This window comes from Lepidochelys olivacea (genome assembly GCF_965140295.1).
Source record: "Lepidochelys olivacea isolate rLepOli2 genome assembly, chromosome: 21".
NCBI classification, from domain to species: Eukaryota; Metazoa; Chordata; order Testudines; family Cheloniidae; genus Lepidochelys; species Lepidochelys olivacea.
In genome coordinates, this window is record NC_140431.1 from 17,034,441 (window position 1) to 17,048,671 (window position 14,231).

Sequence of the window (14,231 nt, forward strand, 5' to 3'; positions counted from 1 at the left end):
CTTCACGGAGGGTTCCAATAAGAAATGGTGCACCTAAGTTATCGTTCTTATTGGAACAAGGAGGTTAGCCTGGCCTCTGATTGATACATGGCTAGATTTACCTCGCTGCACCTTCTCTGTGAGTGACTGCAGTGTGATCTAGAGGAATGAGTCCCCTAGACAGGGGAGGAGGCAAATGAGTACAAAACAAATCTGGTCTATTTCTTGTTCTGACCCACTCCATCTATCTTTTACATCTTTGGCTGGCAGCAGACGGTGCAGAAGGACTGCATGCCATCCACATCTCATGGCTGCTTGGCAGAAGATGGTACAGTACGACTGCTAGCCATCTTCATCTCTTGCCTGCCTGGCAGAAGATGGTACAGTACGACTGCTAGCAGTCCGTATCGCCTGCCCGCTCACCATAAGACGGTTCAATAGGACTGACTGCAGGACTAAAGAGAATGACCTGGTCAAGTCACTCCAAATTTAGTCCCTGCGCCCATGTCTGCCCAGGCGCTCCCAGCCGACGTGGCCAGGAGCACCTCGGACACGACGAGGACGACTACCAATCGTATTGCACCGTCTGCTGCCAGAAGGCAATGGGTTGCTGCTACTGTGCAGCAAAGCCGTACCACGTCTGCCAGCACCCAGGAGACATAGGGTGACGGTTACCTGAGCGGGCTCCATGCTTGCCGTGGTATGGCGTCTGCACAGGTAACTCAGGAAAAAAGGCACGAAATGATTGTCTGCCCTTGCTTTCATGGAGGGAGGGAGGGAACGGGGGCCTGACGATACGTACCCAGAACCACCCGCGACAATGTTTTAGCCCCATCAGAGCGCTCCATTGTGACTGCTCTGGACAGCACTCTCAGATGCCCGATTGTTTGCCATTGCTCTGACACCGGGAGGGGTGCTTACAGGGTTGGCTTCAGGGAGCTAAAATCAACAAAGGGGGTGGCTTTACATCAAGGAGTATTTCAGGCAGGACTTCACGGAGGGTTCCAATAAGAAATGGTGCACCTAAGTTATTGTCCTTATTGGAACAAGAAGGTTAGCCTGGCCTCTGATTGATACATGGCTAGATTTACCTCGCTGCACCTTCTCTGTAAGTGACTGCAGTGTGATCTAGAAGAATGAGTCCCCTAGACAGGGGAGGGGAGGAAGCAAATGAGTACAAAACAAATCTGGTCTATTTCTTGTTTTGATCCACTCCATCTATCTTTTACATCTTTGGCTGGCAGCAGACGGTGCAGAAGGACTGCATACCATCCACATCTCATGGCTGCTCGGCAGAAGATGGTACAAGAGGACTGCTAGCAGTCCATATCACCTGCCTACTCACCATAAGACGGCTCAATAGGACTGACTGCAGGAGTAAAGAGAATGACCTGGTCAAGTCACTCCAAATTTAGTCCCTGCGCCAATGTCTGTCCAGCTGCTCCAGGCCGACGTGGCCAGGAGCACCTCGGACATGACGATGACGGCTACCAGTCGTATTGCACCGTCTGCTGCCAGAAGGCAATGGGTTGCTGCTACTGTGTAGCAATGCAGTACCGCGTCTGCCAGCACCCAGGAGACATACGGTGATGGTTACCTGAGCGGGCTCCATGCTTGCCGTGGTATGGCGTCTGCACGGGTAACTCAGGAAAAAAGGCGCGAAACGATTGTCTGCCCTTGCTTTCACGGAGGGAGGGAGGGAAGGGGGGCCTGACGATATGTACCCAGAACCACCCGCGACAATGTTTTAGCCCCATCAGGCATTGGGATCTCAACCCAGAATTCCAATGGGCAGCGGAGACTGCGGGAACTGTGGGATAGCTACCCACAGTGCAACGCTCCAGAAGTCGACTTTAGCCTCGGTACTGTGGAAGCACTCCGCCGAGTTAATGCACTTAGAGCATTTTCTGTGGGGACACACACACACTCGAATATATAAAACCGATTTCTAAAAAACCGACTTCTATAAATTAGACCTAATTTCGTAGTGTAGACATACCCTAAGAAGATCCCAGATTTCACTCCCTCTTCAGGAGTCCAGAGGCCCATAATAAAAGTGTAAGAGCTATGGCTCGCTCTCTAGTCTCCAACAGGCACGATCCATTCTATCGCAGATAGCTAGGACAAAACACTGCCAGCCCAAGCAAACAAATGCTCATATTCTTCTCTGGGCTGAGACACCATGTTATTTAAGAATGCTGATTTCTGACACAGCCTGTTTCTTTTAGACACGAAGTGCTTTTTACATGCCCACAGAAGCTATGCGCTGGAGCGGGAGAGGATGGGATTGTGGGTCAGACAGAGAAACAGGAATCAGCTCTGTCACATACTGGCTTTGGGCAAGACACTTGCCCTCTCTAAGCCTCAGTTTCTCAACTGTAAAATGGGACAAAACTGCCTGTGTGGCAGGGAGGTTGGGATGCTCAACTCGGTGTTAGTAAAGGGCTTTGCCAGCTCTGGACGCCCAAGAAGATTTTTAAGTCACACCACCAGCTCCAGACAGAATAAGGTGACAGCAGATACACTGCAGAATACCATTGTACCATAGGGCACATCCACCACAAAGGCAGGATACAGCACCCACAAATGATGTAACATTACATTGGGATTACATACCCCCAACGTGTCAGGAAGAGTAAGGAAATGAATCCCAACTTTTGATCCTACATCAGGTACAGAAGAGGCCGACAGAAATGGGCTTAAAGCCCCAGGCAAGTCAGTTCACAAGCCTGGTGAGCGATAGGACTTCGCCACTAGTTGCTACAGAAGCTAAGGTTTCAGAGGAGCAGCCGTGTTAGTCTGTATTCACAAAAAGAAAAGGAGGACTTGTGGCACCTTAGAGACTAACCAATTTATTTGAGCATAAGCTTTTGTGATGCATCCGATGAAGTGAGCTGTAGCTCACGAAAGCTCATGCTCAAATAAATTGGTTAGTCTCTAAGGTGCCACTAGTCCTCCTGTTCTTTTTACAGAATCTAAGGCTTTGGTCCTTATGGTTGTGAAGAAAACCTTCCAAATGTGAATTCCATGTAAAACGATGCAGTGCCTATCTTCCCCAGTCGGCAGACAGTGCCTCTACTCCTGCTCATAGCTTTGCCAAACAGCAGCATGAAATTAACAAGAACGCTGAGAATGCTGCGGTCTGTAGGCAAAACTGACCAGGATCATCACTTCTGGCTTTAGAATCTAGGTCTACTTTCTCCCAGCACTTGCTAATTTGGAAAGCTAAAAGCAGAGGCAGACACTGGAGCTGCTCCTAGGGGAGAAGGGCTCAAAGAAGAGGCTGGGGAAAGAAGGGGAATAGTAGGGACACTCCCTCCCTGGCTTGCAGGAGCCCAGAAGCTCTGTGGGATGAGTAGAGGAAACCTCTGCCCTTCCAAGCAGCCAGGAAGCTCACCTATTTGAGGCAGGTATGGTGTGAGGGGAGGGAGGGGAGATAAGCCTGCCAGACACAGTTCTGCCTCTCAGGGGATCCCCAAAAAGGCAATACATCTCAGGTACAGAATTAAACCACAAAGAAAAACACCAAGAGTGAAACAAACATCTGCTAAAGCCATGAAGGGAATACGGAGAGATAGGAGGGATACAGAAAGAACCAAATAATAGGATTTTCTACAGCAGATTATTAATGCAACAGCAGCACTGAATTGCCCGGCTATAGTTAAGGGCCTGTTACAGTTTTGATTCTATGCCCCTGTGCTCACGGTCAGTGGAGCACAGGTTCCTGCAGTACGCATACAGGTACAATCTTTGGAGAAATTGCACTGTACCAAGTCAGTGAACTGTGGCTCTCAGATGACTCAGGGGAAAGGGGAATGATAGGTGTCTCTAAAAACCCACCACCTGCTGCTGCAGAGTTCCAAGGATGCACCAAGGTGCGACAAGACTCAGTGCCTCAGACCCTTAATCTCACGGGAGCAGCAGCACGGGCCCCTCTGCCGCTCACTCAGCATCAGAAGAGTGACCTGTTTGCAATCTCACTTTGAAAGTCAGGGAGAAGTTACAATGCTGTTCAGGTGAAGACACATCAAGGTGTTTAACACAACATTGAAGGGTTCTCTGTCTTCTATCTATGGGCCTGCTACAGTGCACAGACTAGCCCGATTCTGTCCTGCTCTGACACATGCAGGTAAACCAAGTGCTCAGACATTAAAGATACCTCTCTAACTCCAGGCAAAGTGCGTTCCATTATCCCCATTCAATAGAGGGGAAACAGAGGCACCAACCTAGGAAGTGACTTACCAAAGGTCACATTGACATTTGCCATATTACACACTCAGGTGGCAGGAACCTGCTCGACACAAACTTAACCCCTCAGCTCCTGGCTGTGCAGGCAAAGACCAGCCCACAAGCGACTCCCCCGCCATCCCGACTGTATGCAGAGATTTCTTGAAGGCACATGGGGCAATTAGTGCTGGAAAACAAGGTGGGAGGGCCAGCTTTAGCACTCCCCCCCGCCCAAGACAAGGGCTCCCTCGCTGCAAGAGGAGGAAGGTGAATCGCTGTCCTTGGGGCTCTGCTAAGAAGCAAAGACCAAGGCAGCTTGGGAGTCCCCAAGACCAGGCAGGCATGGCTGGCACAGAGCAGCGCCCCCTATTCTGGGCAGGGCAAGATCATCAGCGGCGGGGGTGGGGGGCTCTGTCGGTCTGTCGGCCCCCCGGCGTTGGCGGGTCCGGGGGGGGGCTCTGTCGGTCTGTCGGCCCCCCGGCGTGGGCGGGTCCGGGGGGGGGGGCTCTGTCGGCCTGTCGGCCCCCCGGCGTTGGCGGGTCCGGGGGGGGGGGCTCTGTCGGCCCCCCGGCGTTGGCGGGTCCGGGGGGGGGGCTCTGTCAGTCTGTCGGCCCCCCGGCGTTGGCGGGTCCGGGGGGGGGGGGGGGGGGCTCTGTCGGCTCCCCGGCGTTGGCGGGTCCGGGGGGGGGGGGCTCTGTCGGTCTGTCGGCCCCCCGGCGTTGGCGGGTCCGGGGGGGGGGCGGGGCTCTGTCGGCCCCCCGGCGTTGGCGGGTCCGGGGGGGGGGCGGGGCTCTGTCGGCCCCCCGGCGTTGGCGGGTCCGGGGGGGGGGGGCTCTGTCGGCCCCCCGGCGTTGGCGGGTCCGGGGGGGGGGGGCTCTGTCGGCCCCCCGGCGTTGGCGGGTCCGGGGGGGGGGGGCTCTGTCGGCCCCCCGGCGTTGGCGGGTCCGGGGGGGGGGGGCTCTGTCGGTCTGTCGGCCCCCCGGCGTTGGCGGGTCCGGGGGGGGGGGGCTCTGTCGGTCTGTCGGCCCCCCGGCGTTGGCGGGTCCGGGGGGGGGGGGCTCTGTCGGTCTGTCGGCCCCCCGGCGTTGGCGGGTCCGGGGGGGGGGGGGGGGCTCTGTCGGTCTGTCGGCCCCCCGGCGTTGGCGGGTCCGGGGGGGGGGGGCTCTGTCGGTCTGTCGGCCCCCCGGCGTTGGCGGGTCCGGGGGGGGGGGGCTCTGTCGGTCTGTCGGCCCCCCGGCGTGGGCGGGTCCGGGGGGGGGGGCTCTGTCGGTCTGTCGGCCCCCCGGCGTGGGCGGGTCCGGGGGGGGGGGCTCTGTCGGCCTGTCGGCCCCCCGGCGTTGGCGGGTCCGGGGGGGGGGGCTCTGTCGGCCCCCCGGCGTTGGCGGGTCCGGGGGGGGGGGCTCTGTCGGCCCCCCGGCGTTGGCGGGTCCGGGGGGGGGGGCTCTGTCGGCCTGTCGGCCCCCCGGCGTTGGCGGGTCCGGGGGGGGGGGGGGCTCTGTCGGCTCCCCGGCGTTGGCGGGTCCGGGGGGGGGGGGCTCTGTCGGTCTGTCGGCCCCCCGGCGTTGGCGGGTCCGGGGGGGGGGGGCTCTGTCGGTCTGTCGGCCCCCCGGCGTTGGCGGGTCCGGGGGGGGGGGGGCTCTGTCGGTCTGTCGGCCCCCCGGCGTGGGCGGGTCCGGGGGGGGGGCTCTGTCGGTCTGTCGGCCCCCCGGCGTGGGCGGGTCCGGGGGGGGGGCTCTGTCGGCCCCCCGGCGTGGGGGGGGGCTCTGTCGGTCTGTCGGCCCCCCGGCGTGGGCGGGTCCGGGGGGGGGGCTCTGTCGGCCCCCCGGCGTGGGGGGGGGCTCTGTCGGTCTGTCGGCCCCCCGGCGTTGGCGGGTCCGGGGGGGGGGCTCTGTCGTCCCGGGGTCCCTGTCGTCCCGGGGTCCCGGCCCCTCACCTGGTAGGTGTTGTTGCCCAGGACGGGCTCGAACCCGCGGAGCTCCCGGCAGCCCGGCTCCGCCGCCCGCCGCCTCCGCAGGAGCCCGGCGCGGGCCCCCTCCAGCCGGCCGGGTCCGGGCAGCAGCAGCAGCAGCAGGAGGGTCCCGCGCAGCGCAGCCGCCCGCAGCCCCATCGCCGCGAACCAACCCAAGCCCCGCCAGCGCCCGGATCCCGGCTTCGCCGCGCCCCGCCTACAGCCACCCCATTGGGCAGCACGCACCCATCTGCCACGTCTCATTGGTTGAAGGAAACAGCAGTCTCCGCTCCAGGAAACAAGCCCCGCCCTCCCTGATGGCTCTGTCCCTGGTCGTGTGGCCGCTCGAGCCTCAGACTTCTGATTGGCTTCGTGAGCTGTCCGTCTCTACCCTCGCAAGCTCTCACACCGTCCCCCTAGCAACGTAACGTGGGCCAAGCCTGAGCAGACCCTTTGCCTTCTGATTAGCTTCCCACGCCCAGGCCTTGCCCTAGGCCCCCTCCCTGCCCCGGGCTGCGGCCTCAGGGGCTTTTTTTTGTTTTGCTCCAGGCTGGTTCTACATTAGTGATGGACTTAGATGGAGCCTGCCAGCATGGCTGGCTGTGTCACCACTCCCCTGGCAGTATGTTTCTTACAGCTCCAGCTTCTGGAGTCAGGTGAATGTGCGAGTCTCAATGAACTAATTTTAAAAGTTTCTAATGATCCTGGCTGTGGACAAAGTTGAAAAGGGGGCCCGGTAGCTTAAACACCAAAAGGCCATTTTTAAAAAAATGTGTTTTTAAAGTCTTTAGTTTAAAATATATCTCAAGCTTGTTGAGTGCTTCGTGGTAGCAATGCTGGGAGTAGCTGGCCCTCTGAGCAGTTCAAGCCATGGTAAATTAGGCAGGAACAAAAGTAACCTCAATTCCAACCCACAACAACACCATGGCACGAGTGGAAAGCAGCTTCTAATTACAGGTGTGGATTTAGCAGGATTAAACCGATGTCTGCTTGCAAAGGTTAGAAAACATTATCAATCACCTAGAATCTCAAATTCCCATGATTCTTTACATGGTTTAAGGCACCTGCCCTTGGGCAGTGAACTTCACCCTCTACAACAAGACAAGACATTGCAGGGATTGTGGGGACTGGAGAATTAGACTGAAAGTAAGAGAAGGGGGAGCCTGGTGGTGGATGAGAACACGGAGACGGATCCAGGCCTAGGCAAGTAGCATGATGGAAACAGGAAGCCAAACACTGGAGGCAAAAGGGTCAGTACAGCAAGAAGATGGAGGGGGACATGAGAGCACAAATGATTTGACATGCGAGATTAGTAAACCAGTAAATTTGAATTAGATGGAGAGTGAATGAAGGGATGCAATATAGCACTACATAGAAGGAATGTAAAAAGATCCTATCTACTAATTAAAATTATGGAAAAGATGTTCAGCGTCTCTGCCTCCTCCAGCAGTGAATGGACATACATGTTTAACTGGTTTCTCTTCAATGCCTTTTAAGCCCTCTTCTAGCATAAACATTTTGAAATGTTTTTCATTCTGGGCTATAATTATGCCCTTACAAATCCACATTTAAAATGTTATGTAAGATAGTTGTACCATGTCCACACACATACACAGTCTGAGAATCCTAGAAAGGAAACCAAACCTCAGGTCCTGCAGTGCAATGCTGCTGTTTGGAGTGCCACTCCACCCCCACACAAAAACTTTAAGTGCTTTTTGAGGGTAAAGAGCAGCTTTGTAACAAATTAAGCTCCAACTCCATGGCAGGGGTCATGGGGAAAGTAAGACGAGTCAGAACCCACCAATGGAATCATCAGAGAGATAAAAGCTCCCCCTTCAGCCAAAGGCAGGTATGGAGTTCACAGCGATTCAGATTAAGGGAAGGTGCAAAGGAGAAAGTTCCTAACCCAACTGTATAACACTCACCATCTCGAAAGCTTTATAGTGACTAAGCCTCATAACTATGCGGAAGTGAGATAGCTTATCTCACTTTGGCAGATATGTAGAAGTCAGGTTAAGTAACTTTGCTTTGCCCAAAGCCACAGATTAAGTCAGCAGGCAAACAGATTAAAAATCAGCAGTTTCTGGATCTTCATTTTGTTCTCATTCCATATTCCCTAGCAAATGAGAGGGGGGCTGCAGCCAAGAAAAGAGCTTAATTTTATATCAGTGTCATCCCATTTTTCCAGGCATTCACTTGGATTTCATGTTTGAAAAATATAAGGACAAATATCTGACATTTCTACAACTGCCTGAGAGGCACTGCGTATCACCTGAGTAGTGCCATGGGAAGACGGCAAAAAGAGCCCAGATGAAACTCATTTGCAAGAGAGCAAAATCTATTATTCCAAGATGCCCTACTTGTATTTGACTTGGCTGACTTGCAACAACTTCAAGTATTTAGTATTTCTCCCTAGAGGGATCAGAGATCAGAACACAAAGCCTTGATTTAGTTAGAATACCATGGCAGGATCACATGATAGTTGGTACCAGTAAACAAGTGATTAGGATAGGATATAAAGGACATTTCATTGTTTTGAGTCCCACCCAGGGAAGATGTGTTTGTTGTATTTTTTTTCCCTAGAAAAGTCAAGTCAAAGGAACAGCACCATCTCCTGTAACAGCAGGATTCTTCTTGTCATATACCACGGCTAACTGTACAACAGTTAAGAACCAGAGAAGAATGGTACTATAAAGGCAACGTGCTGTTGCCCATCATATTAACCCAAGCCATGGAAACACTAGCATTGATCTCCAGATATCTGAATCCTACATTTCTTTTTAATGGGCAAGTTTCAGTGGCACTGACCTTTGAGATTATAGATCTGCAGACAAGGCCCATGAGGAATATGCATAGAGGTAGAGTGGGATTGGGAGTCAGAAGACCTAGATTCTATTCCTGGCTCTGCCACTGGCTGTGACCTGGGGCAAGTCACTTCACTTCTGTATCTCAGTTTCCCCATCTGTAAAATGGAGCTGAGACTTACTAAAATCTACAGATGAAAAGTATGAGTCAGCGATTATAATACTCAGGTCAATGAAGCACATATCTTGTGATGGCATATAAGGGCAATCTGGCCAATGACTACTTATACCACACAATCACTAGGATTATGGTAGACGAGGCTTTTCAGCTCAGCTCAGCAGCTCACCTAGGAGAAAGACAACTCTGAGTACAAATCCTGCACCCACGTCAGTTGCCATGCTTGTGGCATTTACAGCGGCTTGGGTGAGAGCGTGGGAAAGACACTGTGCAAGCCTCTCTCACTTAAACCCCCATTCATAGTGCTGGTTGTTCAGCCAAACTCATTTAACTCAATGTAATCAACTTACCCAAATGCTGTGGTGATGGGGGACAGGCAGAGGATGCTGCTGGCAGTCCTTAGTCACAAGACTGCACGCAGGCGGCCTTACGGTGACAGTCGTTCTCCACAGCGTAGGGCAGATATGGAGCTCATCCTCCTGAGGTGACAGAGCAGGCCTTTTTGGAGACTTTAATGCCCCTGTGGCAGCCAGTTCTGACATGGGGAATAGGGTGCTAGGCCATCATGGCATTGGAAGGTCAAACTCCAGCAGCCAACTATTTCTCTTCAAGTGTGCCAAGTTCAATCTCACCATTACTAACACAGTCTTCCAACAGGCCAAGACAACATGGATGCATCCCAGATCAAAACAGGCACATGATGGATTATGTAATTGTACAGTTTAAAGACATTAAAGATGTGCACATCACCTATGCTCTGAAAAGAGCCGAATGCTGGTCAGAGCATCGGCTTGTGAGAAGCATGTCGCTACACTTCTCAGAGTCCCCTAACGACACCATAAACCACCAGAGATCAATGAGCTGCCATGAAAGACCAACTTTGCTTGTTTGCTGGGGAACAGACACCAGAGACTGCATTAGCTGAGGTATCAGAGAACTCCACAGACATTGAGGCAACCTCAGAAGCTCAGATATGTCACATCCAAGGTATTTGGCTTTGTAAGGCAGAAACACCAAGACTGGTTCAATGACTGACTGTGAAATAGACTGGCTAGTGGAGACTATGCACATCACACACAAGTCCTACATTTTGGATAAGAAATCAGCAAGGAAGGCCTGGTACCATCAGGCCAAACACTGCAAACCTGATGAAGAACCACTGATGGGAGCGGAAGGCTCAAGAACTGCAGAAAGTTGCTGACAAGCATGACATGAAGACCTTGGGCGCTAAGAAGGGCACAAAATCAAGTGGTACAGTCACTGTCCTTACAGCCGATGGTAACCCGTTGCTCACACACAAAGAATATTCTCTCTCGCTGGGAAAAGTACATTGATCATCTCCTGAACTATGTCTGACAATGCCACTGACTCAGTCCAGCAGTGTCCTGGCCTGGAGGAGCTGCCCATGTACCTTTCTTTATATGAAGTTAAAGGCAACTGTCCTCAGGCAAGTCACCACACCCTGACAGTGTCCACCTGAAGTGTACAAATGTGGAGCTGCCCACCTATCAGGAAACCCACCAGCCTTTTCAAGGTTCTATAGGAACAGGGTACGGTGCCACAGGAGTACAAGGATGCTTTCATAGTCCATCTCTACAAGAGGAAGGGAAGCACATCCAGCTGTGACAACTATCGCAGAATCTCACTGCTGTCTGATCCTCATTCGGGTTGTCCTCCACAGGCTTGTCTCTCACCTACTGGATTCAGTCACTGCGTGGCTTTGGAGCTGGCTGTGGCACCAGGAACATGACTTTTTCAGCCTGACCAACACAAGAGAAGGCTCGTGAACAGAACAAGAACCTGTACATAGTGTTTGTGACCTAACCAAGGCCTTCAACACGGTGAATCGCAAGGGCCTTCTTAAATGTGGCTGCCCAGAGAAGGTGATTGCTGACATCTGCCCATTTCACAGTGGCGTGATGGCCAGCGTGATGGTGTGGTGACTCAGACGCCTTCTCCATCACCAATGGCACCAAACAAGGGTGCATAATGGCTCCCATTCTCTCTGCCATTCTCTTTTCAGCTGTGCTCTTGTTCGCATTCCAGGACTTTGATGGAGGGAGAAGAACACATCCAGTTCTGAATGGATGGGGGGGGGGGGGTCTATTAAATCTACAGCGACTCAGGGCCCACATCAAGGTAAACAAACAAACAGCTCCTGTTTGCTGACAACTGTGCCCTCATTGCAAACACACCCAAGGACATTCAGCTTACTGTGAACTGCTTTACCTATGCCTCAGAATGCTTTGGTTTTACAATCAGCCTTTACCCGCCAACACCAGACCATCAGCAGCATGAGCACAATGATCCCATGGTCACAACTAACAATACACCCCTCAACTTGGTCAGGAAATTCTGTTACCTGGGTAGCACACTTTCCAGCAATGCCGTGTTGGATGAGGAGATTGGCATTTGGCAGGCTCACCCACAGGCTCCTCCAGAGGAAGTATGGAGTCTGCGTCAGAACCAAGAGAATCTATCGTGCTGTTGTACGCACCCCACTACTCCATGGCTGTGACACATGGACATTGTACTGATGCCACATCAAACAAGTGGAGAGCGTCCACCTTTGCTGCCTAAAATCCATCTGCATCATCAAGGAGTACAAAAGGAGTCCTGACATTTAAGTCCTTGAGAGGTGTCAAATCTCTGGCATCGAAAGCATGCTCATCCAGCTTGCTGGGTCAAGCACCTGGTCTGCATGGAGATTTCCTGTATATCAAAAGCAGTTCTCTACAGCCAACAGAGCACAGGAACCCACTCTAAGGGTTGACCTATCCTTAGATATAAAGAAACAATGAAGGCCAATCTCAAAGCATGCTAGACACTGAAATGTGGGAACTTGTTGCACTAGATAGACCTAGATGGAGAGGTCAGTGCCATGAGGCTGTGTGTCTGCTTTTGAGGAGTGGCATGAGAGATCTCTACAGGAGAAGAGAGCATGTCATAAGGCCAATGCCTCAAACTCTCCCCTCAACAACCGCTACACTCGCAAAACATGCAACCGTATTTGCAAATCCAGGATCAAACTCGCTACCCATGTGCGAAGTCATAAAACCAAATAAGCCCAGAGCCTCCATGAACAGTGGATACAGGTACAAAGCAACAAAAATTATTAGGGTTATGGAATAGCTTCCATACAAGAAGAACTTAGACTGGGACTGTTCAGGTTAGAAAAGTGATGACTAAGGAGGGATATGATAGGGGTCTATAAAATCACAACTGGTGTGAAGAAATTGCCCTGTTCCACTCATTCCCTCTGAAGCACTGGCATTGGGCACTGTCAGAAGACAGGATACTTGGCTAGATGGCCCATTGGTCTGACCTAGTATGGCTGTTTTTATAACTAACTGCTTACTTTTATGGTCCACAGACAATTGGCTGATAAAGTCCAGCCTCCCATTCTTGCTACTAGAAAGAGATGATGCTGGAATTCCTATAAGGATGCTTTCTGGACATTGCTTGGGGGTCCACCTTATGTGTCTGTTGCTGTTCGATTTGAAACTTTCATGCTCCCAGCAGTTGGAAGGATGAGTTTTCCCTCTGCCTAGCCTTCTGGAAGGCGAGAGAGGGCTCTGCTACTCTAACCTTACCCAGCCTCCATTATGAGATCTTCCTCCTGGCTCCAACAGCCCCCTTGCCTCCCTTTGCTGCTGCTCAGACCATTTCCAAGCAACAGCAAAGAAAACTGACCCAATTCTCTTGGTGTTTGGACTTCCACAAGGTAAGGAATAGAAACAGTGAAACTGATCCGTCTTGTCAATTTCATGCTGTGGCTTGAAAAAGCTAAAAGCAACCATGAAATTAATGCTGGAGACAGAAACAGCTTCTACTTCAGAGTCACAGTGGAAAGGTTTTTCAGAGGCATAAGAATACAAGTTTTCTGTTTCAGTCAATTTTGCAGAAATTTATGTCTTAAGTATTCCCATTTGCCAGAGCAAGTTTCCTTCTCTGCACTGCTCAGAGTCTCTCAATGCCTATATTAAAAAATGCTACCTCAGTTGCTTATTTCACAAAAAACAAAAAGTTTTAATTTCTTCATTATGAAACTGTTTAATTTTTCAAAATAGGAAGACAAGGTAAAACTACAGGTAGATCCACCCTCAACCGTATGCAAAGGTTTAAAGAGCCACCCACTCAACAGAACTGTAGTCACAGGCCTCTACTGGGAGGAACCACCACGTAGCTAATTTCCTACATTCTGAAATAGCATTAGTAAAATAAGACCTTGATTTCACAAGGACAAACTTTTTGGGTTTGATGATTAAGGAGAGCTTCCTTTTAACAATCCAATACACATGGATATCAACCACAGTATCCAGATTGTGCAGTAGAAGTTACAGCTCCTTTGGTTAGAGAAACTAATGCTGTGTTTTATTCAACTGGGAACAAAAGTAAGACAAGTAAGGGGATAAGATTCACACTAGATAAGCAAAAAGGACACTGATCTAAATGACAGGTCACCAGAAATAAATGAAACTAGGCTGATTGTTAACAGGACAATACTGCACCCATATATCTCAAAGCAATTTCACATCTGGAAAATGAAGTCACTCTTTGAAAATTGACTATGAAAATAAAGTCACAGGCATTTGGTATGTTAAAATTCATTTCCAGTTAAGGGTATAAGTATCCTACCATGCTCTTTGGTCCTACTTTTAAGGCTCCTGTTAAGAAAATGTCAAATCCAGTTATTGATTTCACAACCTTCAACAGAAGTCAAAACTACAGGCAAGCCTTGGACATATGAAGGAGAATGGGTGAGATGAATCTGGATGAGCAGGGGCCTGGATGCACTGGATACACAAAGGGGGATTCATCTCAGGTAAGTGACATTGGATCAGATGTTTGAGTACAGATAGTATGTCATTACAGCATTCTCCACAAGAGGGAGCTTTGCCATTGGAGTTGCCAGAAAGGATCTCCCCCAGAGTGGTGCTGGAGGTCGGGCCATGTCTGGGAACACCAGACAATGCTGTCCAGAGAAGCAGTGTGCATAGCAGTGCAGGGAGAGCAGCTTTATTAGGGATGCCTGTTTGCAGAACATATATTAGGTGCAGGGCTTTCTGTATTACCTTGCAGCAGTTTAACAGCA

The 14,231-nt window shown here is 51.5% G+C and overlaps 1 protein-coding gene across 1 annotated transcript in view; it reads right to left on the reverse strand.

Moving 5' to 3' along the window:
* The window catches only part of SORT1 (sortilin 1), a 41,006-nt gene extending 34,657 nt beyond the window's left edge, over nucleotides 1-6,349 (reverse strand). The window contains exon 1 of the mRNA XM_084611446.1: nucleotides 6,140-6,349. Within this exon, the coding sequence (XP_084467572.1) occupies nucleotides 6,140-6,313 (174 nt within the window). The 5' untranslated portion in view covers nucleotides 6,314-6,349. The remainder of the gene's footprint in view (nucleotides 1-6,139) is intronic.
* Nucleotides 6,350-14,231: the final 7,882 nt, after the last annotated feature.